The sequence below is a fragment of the Alligator sinensis genome, unplaced genomic scaffold, assembly GCF_000455745.1.
Source record: "Alligator sinensis unplaced genomic scaffold, ASM45574v1 scaffold1315_1, whole genome shotgun sequence".
Taxonomy (NCBI): Eukaryota; Metazoa; Chordata; order Crocodylia; family Alligatoridae; genus Alligator; species Alligator sinensis.
In genome coordinates, this window is record NW_005843415.1 from 47,821 (window position 1) to 67,355 (window position 19,535).

The following is a 19,535-nucleotide window of genomic DNA, read 5'->3' on the forward strand; positions in this document are numbered from 1 at the left end:
GCTGAACACTGAGTAGAAGTACTAACAAAAGCATGCCTAGAAATGTTTGACACTTGGGTCTGAACCACACCTCTGGGGTACAGGTACAGATCTGGCCTCAATCCTCTGTCTTGCCCCCAAAGTTCAAGACAATTAAAGTCTGGAGTTCTGGTTGGGCCCTTTGTTAAAAAGGAGTACAATTTATGAAACCTTCATCTGCAAAGTCCATCTGGGGGATGGAGTTGTGGATTTGGTTTGGGCAAAGAGCTCAATTCCAAGTGTGGAATCACAGCTGCAGGGACAGGTGCTTGTGGTGATCTCATAATCATTTAATACTTTTCCTAAGATTTTGCCTAGGCTTCAGTTTATGACATCAGCAGAGCACTGCTAGCTTTGCCCTTTCTATGTTCCTCCAATGAGGAGGTACTGTGGACTCAACCAGGTCAGTGCCCAGAAGGCTGCTGCCTCTTACTCATGTTGTTAAACTAGCAACCCTCTCTTGTTTGGAAGTAATCAGGCACTACAAGGGGATGCACTGTGAAAGAGTTGCTGTGCTACTGCAGCCTGGGAGACAGCAGCTGGCTCTGTTATATCTGCCACTCACTCAATTGAACCAGGATTGAGACTCCAGGCAGAGCTTTGTTCCAGCAGACTTCAGCTAAGTGAGAGAGATGTGGGTGAGAGAGATGTGGGTACAAACTTGTACTCATTTAGAGGAAGGAATAACCTAACACTTCTCCAGTCAGAGGAGAGGGAAGACCCAAACAGGTGGGTGGTATGACCCTCATCCTCCAGGCACCACATGCTTGTTCATCTGGCAGGCATGGGACATAAGCCCAACCTGTGTCAGCACCAAACCAGCCCCCTGGGCTCCTCCAGGACCTCCCTGCCTGTGCTACCTGGACACCTCTCTCCACTTACCTGGAGCTCTTTGATTTTCTTTTGCAGCTGTGCCTCAAGCACCTGCTGATCTTCAATCCTTGAGTTTAACTGGTTCATTTCAAAGTCCTTCCTGCACAGGAAGAGGAAGAGTCCTGCAATTTGGCAGACACAAGACAGCAAAAACCTGCCAGCCCCCTTCTAGTATGTTGACCAGGCCCAGTGCAGGACTGTTCTCACAGTCAAGGTACTAGTGTTTGATCCTGGATCAAAGCATGAAGGAACCTATATATACAAAGAAACTCTGCACCGGAACAGCAGTTCCCAGGCAGGCTTTGTTTCCAGCCCCCTGGGCAATGTCCCTGGTGCTATGGAGGTTGTTGATGTGTTAAGTAAATGAAAGAGGGTCAGGAGCTAACCCATTTCACAGGTGTGTCCTGATCAGTCAGGAGGTGGAAGTTGGTGCCAACATGCCTGCTGCTGGTGACATTAGCAGCAACCAGGAACATGAGGTCTAGCTCTGCACTGGAGTTTTCTCTCTTTGCTTCCTGAGTGTTCTTCTGCAGCCTCCAAAGCCCTACTGGTACATTAAAGAGAAAACCTGATCATGTAGGTCAGGTTCTGAACCTGTGTTCAGGCTACGTGATTCATTTTCCAGCTCTGCCCCAGGTTCCCTGCACACATACTACTCACCCTCTGGGCTTCATCTCCCATGTGAAAATGTGTCCTGACAAGTACAGAGCACAGGCCCCTAGCACCTGAGAGTGACCCACCCATGAGAAGGTGGGCAGGGGGCTGAGACAGTGGCATCTGCTGGGACTGGCTTGTGGGCATTGCCCCAGGCTACACACTTACTTTTTGAGTTTCTCCTCCAGTTGCTGCTTGTCATTTTCCAAATCCATCACTGACTCCTGTGTCAGCTTCAGGTCCCCTTCCAGCTTGCGCTTTGCTCGTTCCAGGTCCATCCTTATCTTCTTCTCTTGTTCAAGGGAACTTTCCAGCTAGAGGTTCAGGAAGGTGAGTTAGGCAGGGAAGCACCTTACCTCCTGCTCACTTGGCATTTCCCTTCTTTCCCCATCCTTCCTGTCCCCTGTAGTGGGGGTCTCCTTTCCATTGTTGTGGGAATTCTAGCATTGCCAGTAGAGGGCATTTTGCCCACCCCCTCTGCATTGGGCTGCTTCTCCACTAAAGTATCCAGGCCTTTGACGCTCCAGCCTTTGACCCGGCTGTAACTGCATCAGGGCAGATAGTCTCTTGCATTCCATACTAGCACTGGACCCTTGCTGGGGCTGCAGATTGATCCACTGTCTAGCCCATCAGTCCTGCACTAAGGCATGAGATCATCCATCAGGCCCACAGGGTATTCGTGCTTCAGGAAGCTGTTCCTGGGCACAAAGTAGATGCCCATCACTGTCACTATTCTTTGCCTCCATGTTTTACTCACATCATCCACTTGCTGCTCCAGTTTGACTTTGGCCTTGGTCAGGGTGTTGACCTTGTCCTCCTCAGCCTGCAAATCATCTAGGGCCTGTTGATGTGCCTCCTGCAGTGCTTTCTTTTCTTTGGTAAGCTTGGCAATGACCTCATCTAGAGCAGCCATTTCTTCAATCAGGTTTTTAACCTAGGCAGACAGAACAAAAAGTGAGCTCAGCTACTCCAGGGGGTTTGGGGTTGTGAGGCAGTGAGGAACAGCCAGGATAATATTTGGTTGGACATCAGAATGGACTAACACCATCATGGCTATCTCCACCCCACCCCTGTCCCTACCTCAGAACCATTTCTGCTTATGAAAGTGTTTGCTTTGCTCCCTCCTTGGCCCAGACTATTTAGCTGTTACATGAGGCAAAATAAATGGCAGTTTTTTTTCAGACCGAAAAACACAGTATTATCCCCAGATTTGCCTACTGATGCCAAGAATGCACAGTGTTCTGGGACAATGGAAAGTTTTGCGGTTCCAGATGCTATCTTCCCCAGAGTCCAGCTGTATTTCACCCACCGTTATCTAAGACAGCCTCATCTCTCACACTCTATGGATGTCCAAGATCCCTGGACATCCATAGAAGGATCCCTGCTCTTGGTTAAACCAGTGGGTGTTGGTTTACTGCATGCTCCCGGTAAATGGCAGCAGCATTTGCCTACTGTCCCTTTCACCAACAGTACTGGTTACCTTGTTCTCTGTGGCATGCTTCTCCTTTTCCACCTTTGCCAGTGTGATCTCTAGGTCATCAATGTCCTTTTTCAATTCAGCACATTCATCTTCCAGCTTGCGTTTCTTGGAGGTCAGATCTGAATTTATCTCCTCCTCATCCTCCACACGCTCTGTCAGCTCTTTCACCTTGGCCTCCAGCTGTATCTTGGCTTTGATCAGCAGGTCACAGCGCTCTTCTGCATCAGCCAGGTTGTCTTGCTCCTGTAAGTATGCACAAGGAAACACATGCTTACCATCTCTCCAGGAGAGGAGAGACACCCCTACTCCCTTGTTTTCTTGGACTCTGGAGGCTGATGCACCTGCTTGTCACTTAATGTGGGGAGTAAATCCAAACCGGTCAGGTCATGTGGAAGGAACTGTTTCTCACTGCTGCCTTCTCACCCTCTCTCTACCAATCCCCAAGGAAGCAGGATAAATAGAATGCTAATAAGGGATAATCTGTCCCTTCTCCTCCAGCTATTACTTCATGTGATGGGAGATGATTAACAGATACACCCCAGAGACCAAACACTACTGGAGTAGTGTTGATCAGTAGACAGTTAAGCTTTCCACCCAACTGCCCAACCCTGGGGGAACTGTGGATCCTGGGCATTCCTCTGTCTCTGCACTGAGACAAGGGTGCCGGTTGGAGAAGTGTTTGTGAACCCGGAACCAATGGCAGAGACCCCTGAACTGGAATAACTTCACTCAATCCAGTGGAGAAAGAATCATGGGTAAAGGTTTACTGGTGTAAGTTACACTGGCTTAAGTTTTCTGTGTCTGCATTCAACCCATGGTAACCACTTGCTAAAGGCAAACTGGCTATTACATGCTTCTATTGGTGAAGCATAGTAATAGTCACCTGTATGCTGCTAACCAGGGATAGATGCTGTAATACAGCCCCGACCTCATTACTAAGAGGGGAGAAACCTGGCAAGGGATATGGTACCTTCAAACTTCAGACTGTGGAGGGGCTGCTGCCAGGTCCAGAGCTCTGGGAGAACCAGCCATCAGCCTCCAGGACACTGTGGGAGATGCTACCCAAGTTCTGCTCATGGGTAGTGTCAGACAGCAGAACTGAGGGCCCTGCAGTCATCAAAGGGTTAAATTGGCAAGCTGCAAGGGCCTGACCCTAAGCAGTTTATTGAGGGAGACAGGCGTGCAGAGAAGAGTAGCAGCAGGTCTGTTAATTCGGCTGATAATAAGCTGCTGATCCCTGTTAAGGGAACCTCAGGTCAGATGCCCAGGAAGGAGAAGGTGTATGCTAGGACCAGGGTTTGGATCCTCAGTTTTGGTCTGACTTTGACTGAAGCAGGACTTGGACTTGGTGTCCTGGGGAGCAGAAGCTTTGCAGGACTGGTGAAGGCAAGCTCATGGACCTGGGAAGCAAGGCAATCCAGTTCATAGGTCCTGACAGGAAGGAGCTACTGTGAGGGACTGCCTAAGGATAAGCTTCATATTTTATGTTGTGGACTGGTTTATAGTCTGCAAGGCATGAGACTAGCTGAAGGGGAGGGGTGGGAAGACACCCCACACAGAAGGGCTTTGATCACTCTTGAATTGGCAGGCTGCCAGAGGCCCAGGGAAATAGGAGTGGGTTATGAAAGGGTCAGCTAACTGTGACCAAAATACTTGAGAGCCTGTGTAAAGTCTGCAGGAGCCCAGAGAGCCAGTGCAGAGGTTGTAGGAGCCCTGGAGATGGTGCAGAGGGTGCAAGAGCCCTGAGAGACTGAGTAGAGGAGAAAAAAAAGAGTCTGAGACCTGAGCCAAGGAGAGAAGGAACCCAGTGAATAGTTCAGAGTGCAGCAGGAGGCTTAAAGCCACACCCGAGTTATTGGAAGGCAGTCTACCAAATGTTCCTAATAACATCAAAGTTGTGGCAAACAAGTGAAGGAAACAACTGATGGGACCCAGCCAAGGTACTTAAACAGGTCTCAGTGGGCCACTAGAGGGCTCCAAATGACTTTGAGGAAACAGGCCTGTTACAATGCCCATATGTGTATTCCTGATCTCAGTGTAACTTACACCAGTATACAACACTGACATAAACCATGACAAGGTACACTTGTATTTATCCAAAGCCTCACTCCTGTGTCCAGTGGCAATTCCTTGTCTGAGCCCTCTGCTATCCATGGTGCCAGAAAGACAGCAGAGTTCTTGCTCTTAGCCTATGTGGGTCATCTCTTGGGGAATGACTACACTGGTTTTCTCCCCATAAAGCTGCTTGCCCAGAGCCCATACCACTTCAGGAGGAGGAGGTGCCTAAACAAGGCACTTACAGCCTGGAGCTGGAGAGCCAGGTCATTCTTCTCCTGAATCATGGTGACTTGTTTCTCTTCTAGCTCCTTCCTCTTAGCCTCTGACTTCTCCAAAGCCTCCTTCAGCTTCTGGAACTCCTCCTTCATGGTAGCCATTTCCTTCTCCGTCTGAGCTGACCTGAGCAGGGGCTTGATCTTGAAGAAGAGCTTCATCCAGGACCAATTCTTAACAACATTGAAAGCACGAATGTTCCACTGGATGGTATAGAGTGCATCCCTGGGGGAAAAGAGGAGTGTGCTCAGCCACACAGACATCTTGCCTATATTCCACCCTGAGGAGTCACAGAGAAAGGGTCCCACTTGCACCAACAAGCCCACCTAAGGGTAGGTTTTCACAGAGCTCAGTGTATGTTGGGTGCAGATGTTGGGAGAATCTGGCCCTTGCTGCAGCTCAAAGGCAATCTGTAAAGGGGCTGACCTGGAGCCAGGAACCCAGGGGTCTGGGTTGCTGAGGAGTTGCCAGCCTGGGAGTTTGGGTTCCCCACCAGCCTGCCCAGAAAGCTGGTAAAAAGCTGGACGGGTGAGCTGGTAGGAAACCAGGGTTTCATCAACCCTTGATCAAAATTGGACTTTCTGTAAGAACCATCCCAGTTCTAGCAACTCTCAGATCTTAAGGAAACAACATTCCTTCAGACCAGCTCCATCATGGGTGTGTCTAACCAGCGGGGCATGGCAGAAGGTTTGTCATGGACTGCTGGGCGACAAAGGGTGAGTACTATTGCAGTCCATGCTGGCCCAGTAACTCCACCTCCTGCTGATGATCTTCTGATACTCAATACGCATCAGCCGCCCACGGATTCTGGCCTGCAGCATTGTCAGGATTTTGGCCAGTCGCTCATCTCGCATCTCCTCTAAATGGCCCAGCAAGCCAGCTTTGAAAAACACCTGCAGGCAAGGGAACCAGAGAGGAGGCATTTAGGACCCAAAGAGAGACAGAAACCCTGGCTGTAAGCAATGGAGCATTACCAACAGTTGAGCTCAGGAGACCTGTGTCAGGCTGTCACTGGCTCAAAACAGGTACCCAAGCACCTGTAAAGGGGTGTGACACAGAGTAGCCACTATATCATCTCAACCCTGCACTGGGCTTCTCATGTCTCTGTGGCTGTGGCAGGCACTTGAGGTCTGCAGCAGTCTCAGCTGGTCTGGAGTTTCACCATTTCGTCATCTTGTGAGTTCATCTTATTGGAGCTACATAGACTGGGCCCAAAGCACTAGCTCACTGTAGCCCCTTCAGCAGCAGGTGGTCCCTGATTGTCAGGACAGGCTATTGGGGTGTTCAGTGCCGGAAATGTGTGCTAAAATAAGGATGGGCTCCCAGGTAGAGGAACCCATCCACAATGGAATCTCCTCCCACCACCAGATGCCTCTCTTTCTCTGCAGCCTGCTTCATTGCCTTTCCTATACACCACCCTCAGCTGGTTTCAGCTTCCACACAGCAATCCACATCCTACCCCCTTCCTACAAGCAACCTAGCAGTTCCTATAGGAGCCAAGAAGAGGCAGGGAAGTGAGACATGCAGGAGGTCCTCTTCATGTTCTCTTGACACTACATAGAGAAGACGGGATTCACACCAAGAGCTCCAGAGGGGCTGAGTATCACTGGGCATGTCTATACAAGATGTTATGTCACCATAGCAACAAGCTACAGTGATGTAGCTCATTGCTATGGCAATGTAGCATCGGCGGGCACTAACCATGATGCTGTCACTACTGAACAGTAGCAATGAGCTACTGTGCAGTAGGGTCAGAGACAACTCATACTCCACCAGGACTGCACCATACTGGCGGGTACTGTGCAGTGGGAAGAGAAAAGCAGAGAGAAGAGTGTAGAGAGAAGAGTGAGCTGGAGGTGGCAGAGGAAGATTGGCTCTCTTACTTCAACCCCCTGGCAGAGGACTGTCCTGCCTAATTTTCCTCACTTCTACAGCTTCTTCCTTAGCTCAGTGCTTCCTTCTCCTGTTACTGCTCAGGCCTCTCTCACCTTAGTGTGACCAAATTTGAACTGTGTGTGGTCCAGATCCAAGGAGCTCAGCAGTTTCTCTGTGGCCTTTCTGCTGTCCACAAACTTGTCATCAGGAATAGCAGCAGGATTCAGGATACGATAGCTGCAGAAACATGCAAAGGTGGGTAGCATGTGAGGGAAGCCCTTGTTCTGGAGCTGCCAGTTCCTCCCTTTCCTTGTTACCAACCCAACCCAAAAAACAGGTCTCTGCACCACATGGTATGGCCACTCTGGACCCAGAGAGCACTGGGGCACCATGAGGCTGCCCAGCAGGCCCTGCCCATTCACAACTATGGCCTCAAAAAGGAGGAATATACAGCAAGTGGATTCCACACAGTAAGGAGTCGGGTCCAGCTCAAGGGGGTGGAAGACTGTGCCTGAGGTTTGGTTGAGGCTTACTCAGATACACGGTACAGCAAGGCCCAGGTGAACAGGGAAAGAATTCAGAGACATGCTCTGTGCACCTGACGCGGTGGGTCTGGGCCACATTCTCTCTGGAGTGAGAACTGACACTGTCAGCCCCAAGACAGTAGACTCTTGGTCTCTATGCCCCTTGTCCTGAATATCACCCTGCGGATGGCAGACAGGGCTCTGAGGTATGCCCATTCGCTGTGTCCCATCAGCAAATTCTGAGGCACACCCCAGGTCCATGCACCAAAGGTCCAGCCACAGAGCATGCTGGGAACAGCACATGCTGAGATGTCCTACTGTGGTTTTGGCTGAACCAGCTCATCCTGGGAGAAGAGCATGGAAATAATCTCTTCCCTGCCCCCACAAATGCCAAAAATGGCAGGGGGAGAAGTACCGTTGCTTGAAATCAGCATAGAGGATTCTGTTTGGGAATCCTTTGCGGCAAATCCGAATGCCCTCCAGCACACCATTACACCGCAGCTGGTGCAGCACCAGGAAGGGGTCCATGGCTCCTGCAGGAAAGAGAAGGCAAGGGGTTGATGCAGGCCCAAGACAAACCCCAAAATATACAGGGTTGGCATGTCAACAGCTGAACCTTGATCTGAAGATTGTAAATGACTCCTGTTTGAAATAAGGTCTTACCCAGCCCTCTGGCCCAGGGATAAAATCCCTGTACTGTGGCTTGGGCACCTCCCTATGGCTTGGGAGGTAGAATGTGCTACCTGGGACTCATTTATGCCCCATGACAGAACAAAGGCTCAGAGAACTGGAACAGGGCTTGACTTCTAGCCAGGAAGGTAGCTGCATTCCATTTGCTGGCAGAAGACCCTGGCAGGGTAAAAGCAGCATATGCCAAGTGAAGAGCTTTAACCAAGGCTTCTCCAAATGACGTGCTTTCTGCTTTTAGGCTCCTGGAGCACTTTTACACATGCTTCAGGGCTGGGGTAGGGGGGTCACTTTAATTAGAGCAGCTCCGAGAGCCACTCTAATTAAAGCACCACAGCAGCTCATGTATTAGTGTCCCCACACTTCAAAATGGCAGTGGGGGCACTTGAACTAAAGCTCATTTGATGAGCTTTAGTTAAGGTCCCCCCTGCCATCATTTTGAACATGCAGATGCTAATACACAAGACACAGAGGCTGGCTGGAGCACGGCAATTACCATTCTCCAGCAGATTCAATTAATCAAGTCTGCTCTGACGTGCTGTAATTACAGTGCATCAAAGCAGCCCCGCAGCACATCTACAGACACCCCTGGAGTTTGAGTTCCTTGAAATTCTTGCAGTCCAGGATTCTGCAGATGCAGTGGGACTCTTGCTCCTTTCAGGCCAGCCCCAGGCACTGGTGCACAGGAAGTGGTGTATCTACTGTGCCCAGCAGTGTCCCCTCCTGGCAGGAGATGGCAATCAATTCTCAGGTGGAAAGGGCTCATGTGTAAGGGAAAAAGAGATGTGAAGAGGGGTGGGGATGGAAATCTCAAGAGGTCTAGGGGATGCCCGCTACATACACATGCCACATGCCCAAGAACAATGACCATGAGTTGTTACTACTACTAATCCTGTCCCAAATCTGCCCCAAAGCCCTGCTGGTGCCTACCTGGGGTCTTAGTTTCATTGGGGATGATGCAGCGGACAAAGTGAGGCTGGGTGGCACGCAGGTTAGTCATCAGCTTGTTGAGGTTCTCCTGTAGAGCAGACAGGCAGGATGAGATGGAAGGTCCTGCTGCCCTACCATGCACTGAAGCTCACTCATGCCCAGCCCACCACAGCGTGTGGAAGCAGAGAGGCTATTTGTCATTTCTCACTAATAACCTCCACAGTGATGGTCTGTCCTTCTCTAACCAAGGCACAAGTACTAATTTGAGCCCATGTCAGGGCCCTGTGGAGTCCCTGGATCGCTTGGGAAAGGGCTGTCAAAGGGCTGAATGTCATCAGCACAGTCTTTGGTGGTGATGGTGATGTACCATCTCCTTGGAATTTTTCCTGTAAAGTTAATGACAGTGAGAGCTAAGAGTGCTGGGAAAAATCTGCAGGCAGCCTTCAATCCTGACCTTTACCTCCCTATTCTTGCCTGGGATTACCCCCATGCATAGCTTTGCCAGTACCCTTCAAGCCTGATCTGCTGGTCACCGCAGCTCTACCAATGCCCCTCAATCCTCATTTTCTAGCTCTTTATCGCTCGCTCTTCAGCTACTAAAACTTAATCTTATCCTGGAATGTTAAAGTCCTGCTATAACTTTTTAATCTGGGGACTTTGTATCCTTCCAACATCCCAAATTCTGTTCCATTGAGATGTACTAGAGGGCTGCAGCCCTGTAGAAGCACTACATGGCACTCATCTGGGGTCCTCCTGAACACAGCATAGCTGTTGGACTGGACAGCACTGCTTTCAATAATGGTTTTCTCATATGTTTGAGTGGGCATGAAGAGGAAGCTACAAACTTTATTTCCATTTGTTGCCTGCCTTTGGCCCCAGGAGTGTGAGGAAGGAGCCAGCCACGTTGCTCAGGCAGCCTCCTCCTCTCAAACCACCAGGTAGCCCCTGTGAACTTTGTTACACAATGCCACTACAGTGAAAGAAATTGGCAATGTTGGAGGGTACATGGGGATGGAGGGGATGGGCCCACATGGTGCAGCTCATCTTATTCAGAGTGTGGAGTGGGGAGCTAACATGATACTAGTATCTGGGGTTTCCTTTCACTTTAAGAACCAGCCCAAGCTCACTTGATGAGACTTCACCACTCTTGTGAGAAAGGCAACCTCTGTTCTGCCACCAGAGGCTGAATTCTTCTCCCAGACTAAAAAGAGACATCTCATAGCAGCTACGTTACACAGTGCTAGGATTGTCAAAGGCAAAAGCCATTCCCTTGAGACTTTGAACTATTCATGAGAAAGAAAGCCAGGAAAACATCCCAGAAATGAGTTGACCCAAGAGACTTCAGCTCAGAAGCATGTCCTCTGCTTCTGGAGCTAACAGAGTTGCTGGCACCGCCCCCATCACTGCAGTGTGAAACTGTTACTGCAGGATCTGGCTTTATGTTTGGAAACCCCAATGGCTTTATTTCTAATCCACTCCCCTTGCTTCCTTGGCTCAAAGATGGACAGAGAAGCTTGGCTATGGTTGTGAGCTGGGGAGCTCAATGGAGTGTGCCCCCCGAGCTAGCAAACTGCCTTAGTCATCTCTCAATACAGGAGAGCCAGGGGGCTGAGTGCTCAGAGCTCTGCAAGATCCACCTTCATTTCTTCTGCCCAAGGGCTGTCCTTCCCGCAGTCAAGAGTGAGGAGAGAAGTAGCACAGACTTAAAGTGATGTTCATGTAATACATTATCTAAACATCACTGCAAGTCTTAACTGCCGCTCTCTCAATGGCGAAGAAGCTGCCAGGCGCCAGGCAGCACAGACATCATGGGACAGAAACTGCACAAGCCTCACCTCACAGGAAGCTATTTTCCTCTCAGTCTAGGACCCTGGGTCCTTCACTGAGTACACAAAGATGAGAAGCAAACAGCAAGAGAATAGGGCTGTGACCCACACACTGCCTGATGGGTGGAGATGCTGAGACCAAGCTCCAAAAAAACCCACCCTCTGAGCTTTTTCCTCTCTATTATGGTTCCAAAATACCCAGGCCTATCCGCAGGAACTGTTATAGGCTCTCTCTGGGACTTGTGAACAGGTTTCCCTCATGGCCTGAATGGGGGGTTGCCCTTACCTTGTGCAGCTGAGAGACAGTTTGGAAGGAAGCTGCCTTCTTCCGCTTCTCCTTGATTCCTGACTTGGGTGGATCTTCTGTTAGAGTGAAACATCAGTTCGTTACGTTGATAAAGTATTCTTTCCTTCTATTGTGAGCATCTAATTAAGCAAGGTTTGTGTCCTTCCTGAACCATGACCTGCCATATGTACTGGGCATGGAAGATACTAACACCATTGTGGGTACTGCTAGAGGTACAACAGCTGTCCCAGGGAGTGATAGGTGAGGGGAAGAGAAAGAGGTGTGAGCACATCCTAGGGCTAGTTGTGGTAGATAGTTTATGAGTGCCTGAGAACAGTTCCTGGAGGGAAGGCATTGCATGTAGGGGATGGGTGAGCACATACACAGAAGCTTGCGTCTCAGCTGGATGAATCTTCTCCTAGGAGCAGCGTGTAGGACAGAATCTCCCTTTATCACACAACATTGGGAGAATGGAGTAGCAAGTGAGTCCTGGTTCCCTTTGGTGCAAATATGAGCGAAATTCCAACAAACTTGGCCCAAGCTCAAGTTTTTTCACTTGCCCCCAGGCTTTGCTAAAAATGGTAAAAGCAACACATGACTGTGGAGCCAGCCCACAGGTAACTACAAACTTCTGTCACCCTTGCTGGTTTTATCTGGCCCTCCCCTTTGAGATTCCCCTTCATTCACATGACACCATCTGTCTCCAAAGTCACCAGAACTGTATTGCAGCACCCCTACTCCAGGGGCAAGGAGACCATACAGCACTATTAAAGCCATTCTTCCATAGGTCAGTGCAGCAGAGCAATCCCTACACCAACCAACCAACCAGAAGGCCTCTTTGTGACCAAGTGATGGTCTTTTACTGTCAGAGCTGCCAGCCAACTGAAGCAGGCTGCTGTTTGCAAAGGGATGATGAAAGTATGGCCACAGAGAGAACGTAGTCTGTGTAAGGGGCAAACTGAGGCAAGGCTACATCTTACCTGAAGTGGCACTCACATAATTCTCATATACAGCAGACAGAAGCTTGTTCTGGGATTTCTGGAAGATAGCCACCACTGTCTCATTCAGGGGGTCTTTATTCTTATCCAGCCATCCAATGATATTGTAAGGTACCTGGTGCGAAAGAACAAAGGAAAGAGTAATTGCAGCCCAGCACAGAAGGCATAAACAGTCCATGGAAAAGAAAATAGCCTGAGACGTACCACTCCAGCGTAGTGCACCAGTTCAAAATGAGCCTCATATTTGCGCTTTTTATCTGGCCGCGGCTTTTGGAAGTTGGGCGATTTTCCAATGTGGTTGTCATACAGCTTGGCTTTGAAGGACATGTCAGAGGCTTTGGGGAACATGCACTCCTCCTCCAGGATGGAAAGGATTCCCAGGGGCTGCAAGACAAAGGTACCCTCAGCAGGTTGGAATTCAGCACAGCAGGAAACAGACTGCCATGTCTCTCTACCCTATTCCAGTCACAACCATAGTCATTCCTGCCCTTGAATAGCAGGAGACTTGTTCTGTGCTACTGTCAAGAAAATGCCAAGGGTCTGTCAAAGAAGGCTGTTTCCTCATTCAGGCATATAGCAAAAAGTGATGTGGGTAGGAACCAGGGCACAAATTGTCATAATTTTTGTGCTGAAATAGTTCCATCTTTCTTTCCCATATCCCACATGGGAAGACAATTCTAGCATGAAATTCTCCCCTAAATCTTTTGCCTGCTGCATTCCCCCTAACAAGTAAGAGTCAAGAATGGGTCAGATTTTCACAGGCCCAAAAGGGATTTTTCCCAGTTCCCACAGACTGTCAGTGAGAGCCAGGAGACTTTGGGCCCTTCAAAACCTACTTTGTCTTGTTTGTCAGCTCCCTGCCAATGTGATTTCTCCCCAGCTGTGGAAATACTTGTACAGAGCTATTCTAAACCAGTAAGTGCCAGGCAGGAATGTGGAATCTCCAGAGGACCTAGTGAGCACTGTAGAACAAAGGTCACACTGGTGAGAGTGAGTTGTTATGCACTGCACTACTGACCTATTATGTTGTGTTGCTTGGCTGGCTGACTGATTTGGCATAGGGGTTCTTAAAGTCCTATGCAGTCTATAACAAAGAGCCAAAGGCTCCTGCTACAGAGCTCCTGCTTCTGCAGCAGAAAGGGCCTCAGGAGTCTGGTAGAGAAAGCTGCTCATTATGAACTGTCAGGGAACAGGTACTGCAGGAGTTACGTGATGCAAGCACTTACCACAGAACTAGTTATGCTGGAGTAGCACCATGGGCTACAGCCTTGCATGGGAAACAAGACAGAAGCACAGCAGAGTCCAACAGCAATAAGCCACTTTGAAACTGAATCAGGAAACACTTGCAGCATCTCGGGGAGGCACATGACAGGTAGGGGGCAGGAGCAGGGCCAGGGAGGTATATAAACACAGGTCCTGATCCAGGAGAGTCAGTCTGGCCATGGAGGCTGCTGGGGCAAGAGCTCTCCTAGTTGGCACAGGGGCTATCTTGAGGAAGGTAAATAAAGTGCTGATGCCTCACAGCAGAACATTACCTGAGGTAAGGAGAAGCCTTGTTATGCAGGCAGGTAGCCATTGCTTATGTTTGGACCGGGGGTAGGGGTTGTTTATGTTTGCTAGAAAGCTTACTCTTTGGTTACTGTCAACTGGTGGTTTGTGAGTGGTTGAAAGGGGAGTGTGCAGAAGCTATGGTGGGGTGCCTGAGGGGCACATGGTGTTTTAACTCATAGTGAGGTGCCAGGGGCATGCCAGAGTTAAGAGCCTGGCTAGGGGCCATGATGCCCAAGCCAGGGCATGCCACAGGCTTAGACTTGAGAGGGAATTAAAGTGGAGAGAGAGGGTGAAACCTAACTTGGGCAAGGGCCAAGGTCCCAGTGACCAGGAAAGATGGAGCCAAGGTCAGGGGTCCTGTACACAAAAAGGACAGAGACAAGGGCCAGGGATCCCAGGAACCTAAGCAGGCACAGCAAGTGTATTGCCCAGAATGGGGCAAAAACACCAGATTAGCTGTTCAAAGGCTGGATTCCAGAAGCCAGGTCAGGCACAGTAGGCCTAGGCTAAGGGAACTAGCAAAAGAAAAGGGGCTGAGGCTGGGAAGACTGAGGCCCCAGCAAGGGTCTGAGGTGGCCTGCTATTGAGTTGGAGCCAAGTGCCCACCAAAGTCATTATTTGCAAGGTATGGGCATGGCTGTAAGGGAGGTCGGAGGCAGTGATTAGCCCTTAAGGCTAACGGGCACCCTAGGGAAGGGCCCTGACAGGTCATCAGGGCCTACCTAGAGAGGGCAGGGCAGAAACGAGCAGGAGCCTAGAAGAGCTAGCTGGCATCTAGAGGAACCAGGGCTCACTCTAGGACCCACTAGACAGACTCCCTTCCAATCAAACAATTACAACCAGCCATGGCAGACAAATAAAAAGGGGAGGGCACCCTAGAGCCAGAGCTGGGTAAGGGTTGCGTAGTCACTAGGGGGTGTCACAGTTACCTCTAGAGCCCAAACCTGCTTATACAGTCCAAATGGATTCCTATCTAACACTTCCTGTATCATACACAGATGAACTTGCTAGCAGACCCTGACCTGACTCAGCATCCTATGCCTTACCTTCTCAATCAGATCAATGCAGGCTTGCAAATCCAGGCCAAAGTCAATGAAGACCCACTCAATGCCTTCCTTTTTGTATTCTTCTTGCTCCAGAACAAACATGTGGTGGTTGAAGAACTGCTGCAGTTTCTCATTGGTGAAATTGATGCACAGCTGCTCAAAGCTGTTATACTATAGGTATAAAATAAATCTCTGCTTCAACAGGAGGAGCATACAGTAGTCAAGGGAGTCACCAACCCACTCTATACTCTGGCTCTCCATGACAGTAAAGTAATTCCTAAAGACTGAGAGGAGTTATTCTGGGTAAATGAATTAACACAAGGGCTCTACTCTCCATAGAGACCTGTCTCTTCATGGAGGAAGCAAAGCTCCCTCAAGGCATGGTAACTGCTCTGTCCATGTTTGGGGATCTCAGACAGTTACTATACATGCCACCCCAGCACCTTGCACAGCTACTATGCATGTCCCACTGCCCACCTCAAAGATCTCAAAGCCTGCAATGTCCAGCACTCCAATGAAGAATTGCCTGGCCAGCTTGGTGTCTAGGGTTCTGTTGATACGAGTCACCAGCCACTTAAACATACGATCATAGGTGGCTTTTGCCAAGGCCCCGACTGCATACACCACCTGTCAGTGCAAATGAGAAAGGGCTTGTCATAGAAGTACTTGGTTCCAAAAGATTTCATTCTTTCTACACCTAGCCAGACTGGCTACTCTCAGAACTGGAGGGGGAAAGCCAGCCACAGCAAGGGAAATCACTATTCCCATCAAGGACCTTTCATGTTTGCAGCCAGTAAGTTAGGATGTGTTCTGTGTTCTTGCCCCTTATATTGTGCCTTTTTGTCCTGCCTAAGGGTACATGCAGCCAGCTGAGAAGATATTGGAATGGAGCTTAGATCTGGTGTGAAATTTTCATAAGCACCCAAGTGATCTAGGAAGCAAAGTCCCAGTGACTTATTATGAGACTCAGGATTCTTTGAAATTGAAACTTAGGCTCCTCATTCATATAAACATGTCTGAAAAGTTTACCACAGGACTGGCCTTCAGGCCTAACTCACAACGCAGGCCAAGTTTCAGGGTCCATCAATGGTGCTGAAATCTCACAAGCTGCAATTGCAATATTTCAGCTCCCAATGAGCTGTTGTTTTGTTGAGGCTTCCACTATCTTAAACCAAAATTCTCATGAGATTTTGCCTGTATTTGAAACAGAACCACAAAAACGAGGTCTCTCCCAAAGTCTGGATCCAAGCTAGAGAGATCAGAAATTTGAGCCCAAGCTCTCTGCCGTTCAAGAGAGTTTGAATCAAAATTATAACCTTGACCCATGTCTATAAAATGCAATGTCTGAAACTATCTGGCCATCAAGCCACCATATTCCTTAACTTCTCTAGCATAATAACAAGGAATGATCTGTACCATTGATGAAAACCATTTGTACTTTGTTGAAAAGCCATATCTATATTTTACCCCATGGTCTTGGGACTCCCAAAGTCAGACTCTGTGAGACCACCAGAGAAGGTGAATTTTAAAGCCAAGTGCCTTCCACTGGGAATGCCACCTGAAGTCATGACTCTCTTGGGTACATATTGCTGAGATCCTAGGTAACACCGTAAGCAGGAACTATAGTCGCAATTCACTCACCTGTTCAACATTCTGACCTTTGGTCACATACTCATTTCCTACTTTCACTCTGGGATGGAGTAGCCCTTTGATGAGATCAGCTGAGCTGATTCCCATGAGATAGGCAGCCTTGTCAGCACCTGCAATGCAGTGTCAAACCATGAAGATGCCAGCGTTGGGACAGGCATACTCAAGAAATGAATGTGGACTCCTAGAGTACAGAGGACTTTAAAGTCTGCTGGCTTTCACTGGGTGAAGCACCTACCCTCTATTCCTCTGGTCATGTGACGTAAAGAGGCATTCTGTGTGGGGGGTGTTTACAGGTGGACTGTTGTTGCATGTATTCCTTACTGAGGTGTTACCAATTCGGAGAAACTGTTCCAAAAGATTTGGTCCATCTTACTAGGTTTACTTTAATCCTCACAGTTTGGTGGCAAGATGCATGCCTCCTTCCTCCTCATCCCTCCTATTGCAGCTGTACAGAGTACACAACTCTGCACAACAACTCTGGCAAATATTAGCATGTGACTGTTGTAGAGCTGGCATCATAATGCCCAAGATCAAGGGGGCAGAATTAAGGTTGCATATGCTACCTTCATTTCTGGATTGCTAAGTGTGCCACATTGCAGCCTTTATGATCTTTCATCTTTTACCTGGAATTTTCTTAGCTTGTTAATAAAAGAAATTAATAATACTGAGAAATTCCATGAGTGATTGCACATCCAGCAGCAAGGACTCTTGTTGGAACTTTCATCCATTGAGTAAGGTGGCACCTATTCAGTAGATACTGACTCATGTTAATGAGATGAGGTCCATTAAAGGGGGCAGGGGAGGAAGGAAATAAGGGAGAAGGCCAGTAAATAACAGAAGCAGGAAGTGAGTCTCATACTTCTTTCCCTCTGTATTTGCCCTCTGTGTTTTTGCTTATGCTCATTGGACTGGCAGATTCCAGAAGCCTTCCTTGTGGGTTCTGGCCTTATGCCTGTCACTGTTACATCTGCATCCTCCCACTGTACCCACAGGACCGGCATCTGCCAGTGCCAATGGGCTTCTTCTCAAACAGTGTGGGGAACCTGTCTGGAAAAGTCTCCAATCCTCCACAGAATTATCCAAGAAGATCCCAGTTTGTGCACCAAGATGTGATGCTGCTAACACAAGATTGTCCTTTGAGATCATAGCCTTGTACCCCCTTGTAGACCAAGAGGAGAGCCAAGCTCTGGCCCAGCTCTGTGCTATCTTGTCTGAGAGTAGGAGGAGTTCATGCATTTTGGTGGGGGTTGGCAGTGCTTGCCCACCCTTACCTAGATGCACAAAACTGCCAAGATAGCAAACTCACTTTCAGTGCCATCAGCTTCAGCCTGCTCCTCCCTCTGCTTCTGCTTGAACTTCATGTTGCCAAAGTGCATGATGGCTCCCACTATTTTATAGCAGCCATACTTCTCATCATTGCTGAAGCCCAAGATATCCATGGCATGCTGCAAAGTAACACATGCAGGGTAAGCAAATTTATACTTATCACAAAACCAATCCCCAGCAGGAAGCTTGACAGTCTGACATGCAGTCCCTCACAGCACACTAATTGCCTGGTCCAGGCTCTGTAGTGCAGATGGTTCAACGTATTCAGTCACCCTGTCATAAGGCATCCCTTGAGCTACATAGGCCACCCCACAGGTTCAAAGCCATGACTCAGGCTCCCCCGAAAACATGAGACTGGCGTAAAAGAAATGCAATGATCTGAACAACAATAAATTTGGGAGATTGGCACTTCATTTCTGGGTTTTGACCCTTTGTGGTTCCTGTGCTTCAATGGTTTCATTTTACTGCTATAATCATGAGAATGAAATTTACTCTAAAAAAATGAAAGCCAAAAGTTTCAGGCAATCACCCAATGCCAGGAAAAGGACCTTGAAAAATAGATGATGGAGAGCAAGCTTGCAACATAATCAATAAGCTTGCAACAACTGGCAATTCTGGAAAACTTTGTATCACAACTTTTTCAGTGGAAAACTTATGTTTTGTTTGTTTGGTTCTTGTGGTGAAAAGTGCCTGCTTCCTGTTATAAAAATATTTTGGTTCTGTCAAAAAAACCCAAACTGAAAAGTTTGTGAGTTTCATGCAAAACTGTTTTGGTTTTAATTCTTACCCTATCTAAAGACCGCTCCCACAATCTCTCCCCTCTGTCTGGCTTTTGCTCCCACCCCCATTTCTCTCTCTCAGAAGCAATGTACATACATCTGTAGCCATGAGTTCCTCGCCATCATCCAGGTTGTCCACAGTTGTTACACCTTGTGAACAGAAGTGGTAGTCATAGGGGTTGAGAGAGAGCAGCAGCATGTCTGTGAGGGAAAAATAGTGAGTAAGGCCATTCTGCTCCACAGACCCTGGCCAGTATTCCCAGAGCACACTATACATGAGACTTGGGCAGCCACTAATCCTCCTCATAGACTCCAGGCCCAGCATATCCAGGTTGCTGCCTGTGGACATAGTCCCAGCTTTGAATCCATAGGGAAGCTTTCTGCCTATGGACATGGGGTGTGAGCTGTGCTTACTGCAATCTTGCAAATGCATTCTTGAAGGTTGAAGGAGATTCAGCCTCTGCCCTAACAATCCTGCCATGAAGCTCAGCAGCAGATCCAGAGGGGGCAGATGGCAGGGTTCAGAACAAAAGCTAGGAGCACTGGACTGTTTGATACTGCCCAGGGTCCCTTGAGATTTGCATTCTGTGCAACCTGTTTCATGAGGTTGGCCCTCGTGCCTACCACAGAACCCACTGCTTACAAGGCAGCTACACTCAGCAGGGCCCTGCTGCCACACTGTGCTAGATCTGGCACCCTGC

The 19,535-nt window shown here is 48.8% G+C and overlaps 1 protein-coding gene across 6 annotated transcripts in view; it reads right to left on the minus strand.

Moving 5' to 3' along the window:
* Positions 1-19,535, minus strand: part of LOC102368098 (myosin-7B) — a 61,804-nt gene that overhangs the window by 22,984 nt on the left and 19,285 nt on the right. For all 6 annotated transcript variants that reach the window (XM_025195157.1, XM_025195156.1, XM_025195158.1 and 3 more), the window contains 17 exons: positions 18,932-19,035; positions 18,036-18,174; positions 16,721-16,839; positions 15,557-15,706; positions 15,080-15,250; positions 12,687-12,866; positions 12,465-12,597; positions 11,485-11,561; positions 9,373-9,460; positions 8,171-8,288; positions 7,345-7,468; positions 6,113-6,249; positions 5,326-5,581; positions 3,026-3,268; positions 2,303-2,479; positions 1,714-1,859; positions 901-991 (listed from right to left, as the gene is read on the minus strand). In XM_025195157.1, coding sequence (XP_025050942.1) covers positions 901-991; positions 1,714-1,859; positions 2,303-2,479; positions 3,026-3,268; positions 5,326-5,581; positions 6,113-6,249; positions 7,345-7,468; positions 8,171-8,288; positions 9,373-9,460; positions 11,485-11,561; positions 12,465-12,597; positions 12,687-12,866; positions 15,080-15,250; positions 15,557-15,706; positions 16,721-16,839; positions 18,036-18,174; positions 18,932-19,035 — 2,453 coding nt within the window. The remainder of the gene's footprint in view (positions 1-900; positions 992-1,713; positions 1,860-2,302; positions 2,480-3,025; positions 3,269-5,325; positions 5,582-6,112; positions 6,250-7,344; positions 7,469-8,170; positions 8,289-9,372; positions 9,461-11,484; positions 11,562-12,464; positions 12,598-12,686; positions 12,867-15,079; positions 15,251-15,556; positions 15,707-16,720; positions 16,840-18,035; positions 18,175-18,931; positions 19,036-19,535) is intronic.